The sequence below is a fragment of the Antennarius striatus genome, chromosome 7 (assembly GCF_040054535.1).
Source record: "Antennarius striatus isolate MH-2024 chromosome 7, ASM4005453v1, whole genome shotgun sequence".
In the NCBI taxonomy this organism is placed as follows: Eukaryota; Metazoa; Chordata; class Actinopteri; order Lophiiformes; family Antennariidae; genus Antennarius; species Antennarius striatus.
Genome location: NC_090782.1, coordinates 18,887,911 through 18,900,580, shown reverse-complemented (window position 1 = coordinate 18,900,580; position 12,670 = coordinate 18,887,911). Strand labels below are relative to the sequence as shown.

The window sequence follows — 12,670 nt, the reverse complement described above, 5'->3', positions numbered from 1 at the left end:
TTATTCATGTATATTTTCAAAGTTTTACATTTATCACATTGTAATTGTTTATTTTATTTTACTTTTGAAAAGCTGTTGCTTCTGTGGACTGAAGCTTTTAGATCTGCTGTAGTTATTAAAGTACGTATTAAACTGTTCCATTAGTTCTGTCACAATTATCTGGATATGCTATAGGAAGAAAACATTGTTACTGTACATTTCAACTTACCAGTTTGATCTATGAAACAGCATTAGATGAGTCAAGACCTTAATCATTTTAAAATGTTTATTAAAATGGAACACACATCTAAAACAAGTGAATACAAGCAACATTTATAAGAAACTGCTAAACTTTTTATCTTTTAAATTTATTGCTGAAAGAAAACCACCGGCACATTAACTTGCTTGGAAATTTTGCTCACATTACTATGTGACTTACCATAAGCTTTTAAGAGCAACAAGTAAATCATTTAAAAAATATAAACTGGCAGAAAGAGGTATAATTTGGGTCAAAACCTTGACAGGAGTAAATCCATCAACAGGAAGCGTGCAAAGGACACATGAAAACGGCACTAATCAAAAACTTCATGAAACACAACCCTGGATTTTATTGAGCACAGATCCCTGCTACTGAACTCTTAAGTGACATCGTATACATGACTGATAATATCAGACAAATTCTGGCTCACTGTCCCTGTTTCTGGTCAGGGGTAAATTCTTTCCACACAGGCATACCAGTGGAAGCCCTGACAGTCTCAGTTTGGGGGAACAGGGGTAGTTATTGTTGGATTGGTTCACGTTGAGCTCAGCCAGAGAGCTGCTCAGGTCCTGCTCTGCCCCCGTCTCGTCATCTGGAGGCTTGCTGTCTGGCACTGCTGGGGGCGTTGCTCCCTCCGGGTTCTCATAGTCCTGATCGGCCTCTTGTTCTGTGTCGGTGTGAGCTGCAGACTGGTCCACATTGTCCTTGTTGGTTAGCTGATCATCGTCCATACTCGCTTCACTCTCCTCCTTCCCCAACTTGGAGTTTGTGGTCCTCTGGCCACTCTCATCCAGCTCTGAGTCAGTGTCTGGGAGCTGTTCACTGGATGCAAGTGATCCTAATGAACTCTCTGAGCGGAGTGGAAAAGTGTCATATATTAGAAATTACAAATGTGTATTCAATTCATGTGACAAAGCATTATCTTACCGCATCCCTCCTCCATCTTATCAGATTCCAACTTTTTTTGCTCCTCATTGCCTCCATCTTCATCTCCAACAGCAGAGTTGGTCTCCTTGTCATCTTCAGTGTTGCTCTGAGCCCAGGAGGAGATGAAGGAAATGTTTCAAAGAAAACGTGCATCTCAACACATAAAACATGAAATTCAGGAGGAAAAAGTTGTCAATAAATCATGATTGTAGCTCCAAATGAGGCGGTCTTACCTGCTGAGTGGAGGTGGAAGCAGTGCGACAGGTTTTGCGGGTCTGAGACTGAACTTTGGACTGGAAGATGGATGAATAGAATACTATGAGGGCCTCCACAATGCGTGCCTGGTGGGGGTAGTCAACCAGAGAGGATAGAGATATTGTGGCCCCTGTAGGACGGGGACGCATCAATGAGGGACCAAACACAATACCCAAGTTACTGGGACTCATCTTGTTATCTTCTTCTAGTTCGGCAATCCTGGGAAGAGGAACAGCGGAGGGATAAAGCATCAGTGATGTAAGCACTGATGACAATGACAATGTCTGAACCGACTTTTTCAAAACTGACCTCCGCAGATGGCGAATGATGTAGCGCAGCGTAGCAATGTTAGCCTTAGGCAGGTCATTCAGAAGGCCTTTCAGCTTGTCCACCAGGGTCAGCACCTCTGAGTCTGTGTCAGGACCCAGATCCACCAGTTCTTGCCCCCTACCCATCACTGCGTTAACACTGATTGGCTGAGCCTCCTCTCCCTCAGGTGACTCTGTTTCACTCTGCAAACTCTCTTTGGCCAAACCCATCAAACTGTTGTACAAGCGGAATGGAATAATTGGCTCTGGCAGCTGGCGGAAGTAAGGAAAAGACCAAGTTCAGGTAAAAGCTGGTCTCAAAAATGAGAACAGAAGAGGAGGAAAGAACTGTTTAATATGAGTTTACAGATGAACTAATTCAGAGCAACACAGTTGGCATGATTCTCTGGTAACATGATAGACTTGAGTATGAACAGGTTTTATGCTCGCACATCAAACAAGAGCCTGGCTATCACCAGTACCTGTCTGAGGTAAAGCTTGAGGACATTGCTGATATCATGTGGAGAACATTGGGACAGCTCCACCAGCTCTTTGCCATTCTCGAAAGCCTGACACAGCTTCTCCACCCGAGTCTTAACCCCATTCACTCTATAGATGCCCTGCAAGGAGGAGGTTGATCATTAACACTCCCGGGTGTTTCAGATATCATGAATTGACTGTAACACAGTAAAATTCCCCGTCTTACCTTCATCTTGAGCGCCCGTCTCTCTATCTCTGAGATACACTTGGTGACGATGAAGGGGATGCCATCACTAGCACAGCTTGCAACCTGAGAAAACTCCCTGCCAAACAGCTGCAGACGTCCCTGCAGCTTCTTGTGACCGCACTGGATGGCCAGCGTCTCCAGACAGCGCTTGTGACAGGCCAGGAAACACTGAGGACAAAGAATAAGGTACTGACTTCATCTGCAAACACTCACAGTAGGAGTTTCTGTCCTACATGCTGGATGGTGGCAAGCATGAAGGTCTCACCTCTTCACACTCGGCGCCCTGAAAGTACACATAGCTGTCACACTCGCGGCATTTAGCTGGAGTCCGTAGCTTTCTCATCCGGTGGGTCTGGGCTGCTTTGGACAGGCCGATATTACGGAACGGTCGGGCGGAGACGGCGACATCAGGATCCATGCCGTTGATATCTGAAGACAAAGACTGACATTTAGGAAATACAATAGCAAATGTATGCATTTTCCCCTTCAGTATTGGCATTTTGTCCATGTTACTATACAGACATGTCACCAGACGATAAACTTACTTTGCGTTTCAAAGGAGGTTACATTTCCGTCTTTTTCGTCTGCATCCTCATTGGATGACATTGTTCCAGTGGACGACGTCCGAGCAATTTTACTGATGTCGCCTGAGATTATACACAAATATATTCTCTCAGACATGCTACAGGCCTTCACGTTGAAGAGGGAAAAACAATAAAATTATTCTAATTTTCAAATGCTGCAAGAGTTTTGACTCACTCGAGCTGGCAGTAGGAGACTCTAGGGTTCCCTCTCCTCCAACACTATCATCACTCACTGTCGAACCCCATGACTTGTGGCCCAGCCCTAAGAATGATATAAAGCATAATGTGCTTATGTGGTTAAATTGTTCCATATATCCATTTAAATAACTTTAACACTAAGAAAACCTGTTAAAACATGTCCACTGTAAATGTGAATGGCATAAATACGAAATAAAATGAACACAGGAGCTACAGGATTGAAGAAAATTCTTTTTTGACTCGATGACAAGTAGAGCAACATTCAGCATCACTCACTCTTTCGTTGGATCTCAGCGTCTCTGTTATCCCCACACACTGTGTCCACTCTGATGGATGGACTGTCAGCGTGGCTCGATTGCTCTGTGTTGAAACTGTCATTCCTTGGTCTGTGGCCATAGCTGCAACAAGTGGAAAGAGTTTTTTTCTTGTGGAAAATTTATCTAAATAGTTCAACATTTTGGAAAATGAATATGAGCTGTCTTGTTGAGAGTTCAATATCATATTTTTTTGAAGTGCAGATTTGAAGAAGTGCAGCCTTCTTAAATTTCATTTACAGTAGTCTTAGTAAGCTAATTGCCTGCACTTGATGCTTTGAATTATTTCTCAGTGTTCTTTGTCTTCAATATTTCAGCTCTTACTGTGATGAACTGGAGGGACAGTAGTTCTCATAAGTGTAGTAAACCGTCGGCTGCTCCGGCAGCTGCAGGTCTCGGACATGAGCGGCATACTGCTGTCCTGGGTCATACAGCTTGCTGCTCTCACACAGAGTCTGGTAGTGGACCGGCAAGGCGACTGTCTGCATGTGCATGAGCTGGTAGTAGGAGATGGTCGCCTGGTAGGGGGTAGAATATCAGGGGAGGAGTACATGCATGCCAACACTTAGGCATATTGGTGTGTGTGTTTGTGCATGCTCTCACTGAGCGGAGGGTCTGGTCGCTCTGTTTGATGATGTCCTGCAGCTGCCTCAGCACCGAGACCTTTGTGTGCTCCAGCTCCAGCTGCTGAGTGATGGCGTCAGCGATACATGTCCGGTAAGTGGCCTCCGCCTCGTCTGCCTGTGCAAAAAACAAAATTTAATTTTCAATTCACAAATTGTATTCTGTGTCTTCTGTATGAGTAGGCAATGTTATCATGACATGTGGAGGAATGTATATTCAGTTCCGAATGAACCACATGTTACTGAAAAGCAATGAAAAGACTGATTAAAAAACACAAAATAACAAGAACCTTGCAGCGAGCCTCTTCCTCCAACCGCTTCTTTTTCTCCACATGCTTCGCTGTAGATCCTCCTCCTTCTTCCTCGGCTCGGCAGGCTGCCATTTTGGCCTTATCGTATTCCTCGCAGCGACCTATAAAGGCTTGTTTTGCTTTTCGCAGGTTCGCCTCACACTCCATCTTAAACAAAGATAAATGATTTGTTGTTAGTAGCAGCTAAATTAAACCGTCAACTACTACTTGTGTCACATGATGAAGTGAGGGAACACACCAGTTTTCTCTTGGCTCGAATCCAGTGTTCCTTGATCTCCTTCCGTCTCTTTTCATGCTCTTGTCGACGCTGCAGCAGAGGCTGCACAGACGCACAAACACGAATCATGACAACTTTAATGGCGGCGTGACTGATTCAAGCGTTTTTGCATCACGCTGTACATTTCAGTCAAGTTTACCTGGATGAAGGTCTGGTTGTGTAGAGTGATGTTGGCCTGCTGCAGCCCCACACTCTGTTCCTGGTCTTGCTCCAGAGCCAGGGAGTAGATGGAGAAGAGGGGCATGTGGGGCTGGAATGAAAAAAAGAATCATAAAAAGAGGTTTGATATCCAACAAACATTGGGTTGAAAAGCTGTTTTAACATTCGGCACCACCAGAGAGAAATATAACAAGTGAAAGAAATGGAGGTTTACATGTGTTATGCTGTGTTTGCAGGACTGGTATAATCTCTGGAGACCTTTGGCAAATTCAGTCTCTGGTACAACAAAAGAGAAGAGTAATTAAGAGGACAACTGTAAAACACTCGTTCACGTATTCATGATTTATTGTTTATCCATAAAAAGGCCAACTGTGGAGTCATTGCGTTACGTTAATCCACTAAAGGATTAAGCCCCACGTACCCAGTGAAGTTCTCTTCTCCACGTAGTTCATCAGGTCCTTCATGTACCTGGAAATGGTTTTGGCATAGAGCAGAGCAGACTCCACCCCTCCCTCGCTGCGCTGCAGGATCACGTCCACTTCCTCAATTCTGCCTGTGTATCAACACGCAAACACAGACACTGTTGAAATCACAGCCAACACTGTTTCTTAAATGGAAAATGTTCGTAGCTGAGGAAGACTAAAGGGATAACTCCGATCATCCTTTATCTTTCAATGGAGAAATCTATGTTTTAATGCTGGAATTTTCAATATCGGTTTTGTGTCTGCAGCTGGTAGCAAGTTGGTGCACTGATCAGGTGTCAGTCAGTCTGTGGATGTGAATAGATGAAAGAGTAAGACAGAGTAATAAGTGTGAATGGAGGAATAGAAAATGCAGGAGCGTAAGTATCATCCACGTGAATGACAGCGCAGTCGACGGTGAGGTGGATGCCTACCCACGTCCTGCAGGTCGCTCCTGAACGCTCCTCCGTCTCCTCCCTGACCTGTCGCCGTGTACAGGTTCTCCATGGACTACCAGAGCAGACGACAAAGACAGATGAAGGTTTGTTGTCAACTGAGAAATTAGTTCCTTCGTCCATTGTAAAGATGGGAGGGGAACCTTATTTGGGGTGATAATATACTATGAAAACCTGAGATGTCTGCAGTCAAGCATCTTCAGGTGATAAACGCTGCATGTGTCGTGTTTAAACGGAGAAAAAGATGAAGCTGTTGCTCATATTTATAATTTTTTATCATTGAACTGTACACAGTCAAATAGGGCATGAAGAGCCACAGAGCAGCGACACCCGTAGCATCTCGACCCCCGGCTCATCTACGGGGATGTCCACAGCACAAACGTAGGACACAGAAACACTTCAGGCGTGGGATAATTCATGGATGATCCTACATCTTTCACTGTTGCTGTCTGTGTTTGATAGCCCCGATATTTTTATGAAATGGGCAACTTTTCCATAAGTGTTTACTCACTTTGCTTTTCTCAGTGGGTAGCAGGGAGAGCAGTGTGCTACTGTCCACCTCTCCCATCAGCAGTTCAGACACACTGAGGAGAAACAACACATTCTTGACATATGCAAAAATGACAAAAGCAAAAAATATATATAATGCTTCATATGCAGAACGTGGTACTAATAATCCAAGTGTATGAACAGTGTCTGAGAGAGGCATTGACTTTAAAATGAAATAAAAAAGAGAGGAAGAAGTTTTTGTAAGAAATGGCAACATGTACGACAGGAACCGAAAAAGTAGCCGGATTTCTAAACCTCCGGCCTTCAAATTGTTTGTCATAGCACATACATATCCCTCATTCTTTTTTATACTGATTTAGGTGAACACATGCCAAAAAAATGAAAAAGTAGCCTCATATCTTGTTGTTTTTTACTCATGACAGAAAAGGAGTCGAACAGAGAGAGGCTACAAAGAGAATGAGGAAGAAGGCTTGTCTGGCAGATCTCAACTGCCAACTCACTTCCTCCAAAGCTCTGGGACAGATGTCTAAACCCTGAAGTGGCTCAGACTAACATGTGATAAAAAAACTGATGCAATATACTTCAATAACTCAAGACAATTAAAAAAATACCTTCACAACCTTTGGATTTATTTTTATTCATTTTAAGGATAAAAAAAATATTTAAAAATCTTAATATGAATAAATAAAATTCTATTAAAATGGATTGAATGATTTCACAGTTGCTAATATTCACTGATCAGTTTGGTCTCAGTTCCTCTACAGTCCCTCTCCAACCAGTCACACTCCTTTTGGGTTATGGGCAGGTAGTCAACAGCATTTTCAAGTTTTGCTTCGTGTCATACGACATGAAACCCACTTCCTGTTTTCAGCTCTGCCTCATGCAAATGTGTCACCATCGTTGCACTTCTCTCTCTAGTTCCCAACAACAGGATACATTGAAGGCATTAACACACAATCACTACCCAATTCTTCCGTCAGACAGAAGTAACAACTTTAATCCCCATAAGGTCACCAGAGGAAGAAAAAGGCTAGAGACACATCGTGAGGCAGCATCAGATACTCACTTGCCACTAAACGCGACGGCGATGGTTTCAATCGCCTTCTCAAAGTCCATTTTATCAGCTTCGTTACAAACCTCATAGTGGAAACCTGAAAAATCACAACTGAATGTTCACGTCTCATTTGTAGTTTGGATTACGCTGACTTTACACAAAGTACAGCAACCTGTGTGATCAATATGAGAAAAGTACTGATACCTCAGTTATACTGTGCATTTGGTGGTAATGAAAGTTAAAAAACAAAACCTGATCAACAATCGGATTTCAAACCTCAGGCAGCAGAATTCACATGACTACAACTGTGACTCATGTTTTCAATGATTTATTTGCTGCACCAGCAAAATGAAAAAACAACACAAAACTATTTTGTTTGCCTCATATTTATTTTTTACATGTAATGAAAGAGGTACCAAGTTTCTTTCTTTTCTACCAATATCGCAGCAAAGTTATAAATGTTGGTATAATAATTTGAAACTGAATCAAGTATAACCTAAAATTATAGAATCCTGACATCAGCGTTTCTGTTGCGTTTTTCTACACAATCAACTGACCTTTGACTTTGGATATGAGCTTGCCAGCAGCAGTCAGGATCTCCACGGTGTTCAGCAGAGGGTAGGTGTTGATGACCTGACGGAGCACTCGGAGAACTTCTCCCAGACACTCGTGAGCAACGGGTCGCTGACTTTCCTTACCTGTAGAGAAGATATTTTTGGAATAGCAGAGGGTAGTAACCAGAGCAACCAATAAGACCACAACTTAACATATTACAGTATTTTCCGCACTAGAAGGCAAACCTAGAAGCGTCTGATTTTCTCAAAAACCGACAGTGCGCCTGATAATCCAGAGCGCTTATATATGAAAAGTTTTTAAAAAATAGGCCATTCATTAAAGGCGCGCCTTATAGTGCGGAAAATACTGAAATCAAATAAACTACATATTTATACCTGGTTTTGAATTTAGCTTCTTTTCAGATAAATAATCCATTACAAAGTGGATTTTGTTATTTTGTTAAGACATAGTTAATTGTTGTGCTTCTTCAGACCAAGCTATGCAGCTACATGGCTTCTCCAATATAGACATAAGAGTATGGACATACTCTTAGAGCTTATATATATGAGCAGATGGGAGACTGAGTGCAGACAGGACGGACGGTGATAACCGGACACGAGTGTCCGTCTGGTCGAGTCGGGGTTAACAGTATCAGCACGTCTGCTTCGAGGTCACTGGTGACACATTTGCAGCCGCTAACTCCATTTCCTAATAATACACACTCACAAAACGACTGTCATGCTTTCACCTCTGTACAATTTTTGTTCACAACACAGCAGGTTCAGGAAGGAGGCCAGAGGGCAGCTCATGATCCGTTCTCCTAAGGCCTGTCTGAAAATGTGCGTCAGAGCAGCGGCAGCTGAACACTGAGCTGCAGGGGATATGGTTTCTGGCATTGTTTTGTGAGATTTTGCTTTCCGTGGTTCATAACGATAAATGCACTGTCCACTTCTAAAAGGAAACGAAGCTCAACCCCATCAGCCAATAAGCGCTGCAGAAGGGAGGAGGATGCCAACGCTCTGACTGATGGCGCCGCTGATTAAGAAGAGGAGGCGTCACGTCAGTCGTGCAGCCGGCATATCAGAGGCGGAAGTGTGGACGAAGCTGTTCTGTCAGAGGCTATCCATCATGTCTTCCTGTTTAGGAAGCCCCCCCCCCCCCCTCCCCGAGGAGAACATGGTGGTTATGTGAACGAAAAAAACATATTATTGATTACAAGCTACACCTGATAGTCATGTTTGTTTAGCAGATTGAATCAACTGTGGTGGCATTTACTCTAAGAAGTACAGGTGCTCTGCCCTTTTAAGTGCTGCCACATTGTGCGGGAGTGTGTTTGTATGTGTGTGTGTTTGACATTGGAGTAACCGAGACGCTGGCTTCCTGCCGGTCGACCCTGTTGACGCAGAAAAAAGCGCAGCCCTTCACTGGAGATAGGACACTCACAGCCACGTGTTAACTATCTTGAGCAGGTTAACTCCACCCCCCTTTTCCTCATCATCCCCATCCACAATGCACTTGTGTGAGAAGAGTACAAACGAAACATTTAAAAAAAAACACACTTTTTTCATGTAGGCCAAAAAAGACGGGTGTGTAACACACAGAAAGGAAGAGGAGAGAATGAACAGTTTGCTCTGGCTGCAAAATGAATGTTAAAAGTACACACAACGCCCAGCAGTGACACAATGAGCGACTGACACACCAGCTGGGGGATGATCATCATAACTGACCACACGCTAAGAGTCGAAACAAGCATTCCTGTCTGAAATTATGCACTTGTAGCACAGAGGGGGAGTTTTCAAACATAAATCCACCTACAAAACAGAACAAAAGATGTTTCTGGTGAAGCAACGCTTCAGAATTGACAGGAGAATACGTCAGGTTCATGTTTCAGTGGGAGGAGTTTTTCTGGGTGGGTTTTTACCTTCTGCCAGCACCACATCCTTCAGTTTCTCTACAGCCTCAGCGAAGCGTGCCACATCCCTCAGCAGGGCTGGGATGTCCTCAACCTCAATGGCTGTGCTTTCTGGACCCTCAGATGGAGGTGTTGGGGTCACAGCCCCTTTTCCTTGACCCCTAGTGAACACCCATGACTGGAGGGGGAATCCTGAGGAGACAGAACAAATTCATAATTTACCAAAAATTGTGTTTCAGCAAAAATATGCCAGAGATTGGGCAAAAATGGTGGATAAAATCCCAGTTATGTGTCTCTGTCAATTTGTGATTTCATAGAATGGTCCCTGCTTGAATCCAGGACACAGATTAGTCAAACTGCAAACATTGTTCAGTGTCAAAGTTTTGGAATAAAGCTCGATATTTTGAGAGACATGTTCAACTTTTGGCCCAAAGTTACACGATAAGTTGGATATCATCCTTAGCTAAGCACAGGGAAACACCCAACTTCATTCTGTCCAAATAGAACAAAATCCACATCTCTAAAGTTCAGGCCTGTAAAACCTTTAACTGCATTTGAAACATCAGATGTTTGCAGATTTTTCTTTAACTTTATGTAGCCTCCGCTGGCAGCTGCTAAGCAAAAAGAGGCTTGCACAGACGCATGTACAGTATTTCAAATTTTTAATAATTTAATAATGTTTTATTGTGTAAGACACTGGGAATGCCACCATAATAATTCTTCACACTCTAATAATTTTTCTCCAGATTTTGCTCCTTCAGCTCAGGTGAGCTTCTCAGCAGGTGAGAATAAGATTACAGGATTTTCCGCACTATAAGGCGCACTGGACTATAAGGTGCACCTTCTATGAATGACTTATTTTAAATGTTTTTTCATATATAAGCGCACTAGATCATAAGACACACTGTCAGTTTTTGAGAAAATCAAAGGATTTTAGGTGCGCCTTTTAGTAGGGAAAATATTGTATATACGAGCGTATCGTATCAACTCTACACAATCATGAATGATGGCGGACGCTAGAAACACACCTGCGGCACTCGCATGTCGGCTCAGTGCGGTCGGCCTTTTCAGGGTGGCCACAGGAGACGGGCAGCCCACCCCTTGCATCGCAGCCAGCTTGCTCTGGTGGGAGCTGGGGGTGCCCGGGCAAGATGACGAAGGGTCGTGAAAACCAGCAGAGGTTGGGGTCAGGGTCGACGTGGAAGACGACGATGCAGGCGAAGAGGAGAGGGAGACGTCCGCCGCGTCTTTCCGTGGCTGCTCCTGGAGGATGGACAGCTGAGATGGGAGGACAGGAAAAGGTCAAGGTGACGACAACACTACATTTACACTTTGCAAGTCGACCTCAACGGCTTGACGTGGACTCCTCTTCGCCTTTGCGGCCTTAAACCCTGCTGCACTGTTGTTGGTAAACACACACGAAGACTTTCACAAGATCCTCTGTTGCGTTGTGCAACGCTTCCTGACTTCCAAGCTGCTGACGGGTGTGGCGAGCACACTCGGGTGTAGAAAGACAAATGTCAATTATAGTTTTGGTGTAACAAAAGGTGATATTTACACCGATGGAAATGGTTCTCCATTGTCAACAAAGCACACATAAAACAGGGCACACACTTTTTTTTTAACACCTACATAATGCATCTTATGTCCCCTCATGAAACAATCTGTCATGTTTGTCTTTAATGTTTTGGGTCACACTCATCCACGCATACCTGCTTGATCCATATGTTGTTCTTGTTGGGCAGTATGTCCAGTCTTTCCTTGGCTTTCTTAAACCGCTCGCTCGTAGAATAAGGGTTGAAGCTACATTTGACACCACGTTTCAGCATGATCCTTCCCCCTAAAGCTTTGTCCTCATTCTAGCTTCACACAAGTCAACGTTTCACACACACACAACAACCTAAAAAATGTTTTGCAAGAAAAGTAAACGACGGCACAAGCAGGAACCAGAGGAGTCAGACACACCTCTGAACATCAAGTCACCTTCTCACCCCCCCGGACACGTGCCTTTCACACAAAACCTACAGAAACACATCTAGAATTACGCACACGTATCGACGCACAATCGCCCCCTTGTCCGGAGCCCCGTCCCCTCCGGATGAAGGTCATCTGACACCAGACACACAGAGCAGACAGACGCAAACTCAAACCAGAAGTGATGCTCTACTCACAGACTGCACGCAGCTCTGCGCCCCCGGGCTTCCTGCTCGACTCTTCTTCGAGATGGACGGCGTCTTGATCAGTTCCCGTTTCTTCCTGGCGAACATCTTCAGCGTGCCTTTACCGTCCATGCCGACTTCTTTGAGTTTGACGCACAAACCCCCCACCCACCCCCCGACTCGCCACTTGTGCGCTCTGCCACTGGCGCTCAGCGGGTGCTCCGTTCCATCCGGGAGAACCTTCAGCCACGGTAACTGCGCGTCTGTCTTCCTCCTGCCGCTGTCGCACATCGAGCCGCGCAGACTCACTGACAGAACTAAGAGCTCACCGCAAACTGCCTGTGCGCCACCGGCATCCGCTCTGCGCGTCCGTTCGCTTGTTTCAAGTGGGGGGGGGGGAGGGACACACGGGTCAAACACGATTTATTTAAAAAAAAAAAAAAAAAAAAAGGAAAAGAAAAAGAAAAAGATTTGGAAACGAATATTTCCTTCAAGATGACACTCAATAAATGACTTTAAACTTTCACATGAATCTAAACGACACTCGGGAATCAAACGCGTCCTTCCGGACAGAAACAAACTGCGACCTGACGGAAATCCACAGTAATCACTTCATCCACGCACACCTGCGTTTGCAACGAAC

The 12,670-nt window shown here is 44.3% G+C and overlaps 1 protein-coding gene across 2 annotated transcripts; it reads right to left on the bottom strand.

Moving 5' to 3' along the window:
- Positions 1-251: 251 nt before the first annotated feature.
- arhgap45b (Rho GTPase activating protein 45b) lies at positions 252-12,333 on the bottom strand. Of its 2 annotated transcripts, none has more exons than XM_068319990.1 (24): positions 12,040-12,333; positions 10,897-11,146; positions 9,878-10,060; positions 7,959-8,099; positions 7,414-7,498; positions 6,349-6,421; positions 5,817-5,892; positions 5,343-5,474; positions 5,136-5,197; positions 4,902-5,012; positions 4,724-4,804; positions 4,465-4,632; positions 4,155-4,292; positions 3,876-4,069; positions 3,514-3,635; positions 3,215-3,301; positions 3,001-3,102; positions 2,721-2,884; positions 2,435-2,623; positions 2,211-2,348; positions 1,730-2,001; positions 1,399-1,639; positions 1,166-1,271; positions 252-1,088 (listed from the first exon to the last, which is right to left on the bottom strand). In XM_068319990.1, the coding sequence occupies exons 1-24, from the start codon at positions 12,316-12,318 to the stop codon at positions 649-651; spliced, it is 3,834 nt and encodes a 1,277-aa protein (XP_068176091.1). In that variant the 5' UTR covers positions 12,319-12,333; the 3' UTR covers positions 252-648. The 2 variants fall into 2 exon arrangements, with proteins under 2 accessions (XP_068176091.1, XP_068176092.1); XM_068319991.1 differs by lacking the exon at positions 12,040-12,333 and adding an exon at positions 11,581-12,006.
- Positions 12,334-12,670: the final 337 nt, after the last annotated feature.

Excerpts from the sequence above, each read along its gene's own strand:
- arhgap45b (XM_068319990.1), bottom strand. The coding sequence starts at position 12,318 with ATGTGCGACAGCGGCAGGAGGAAGACAGACGCGCAGTTACCGTGGCTG. Across the intron at positions 11,147-12,039 it reads CGCAGAGCTGCGTGCAGTCT|CTGTCCATCCTCCAGGAGCA; the intron begins GTGAGTAGAGCA and ends CTCCCATCTCAG. Across the intron at positions 3,103-3,214 it reads GTCTCCTACTGCCAGCTCGA|GCGACATCAGTAAAATTGCT; the intron begins GTGAGTCAAAAC and ends GTATAATCTCAG.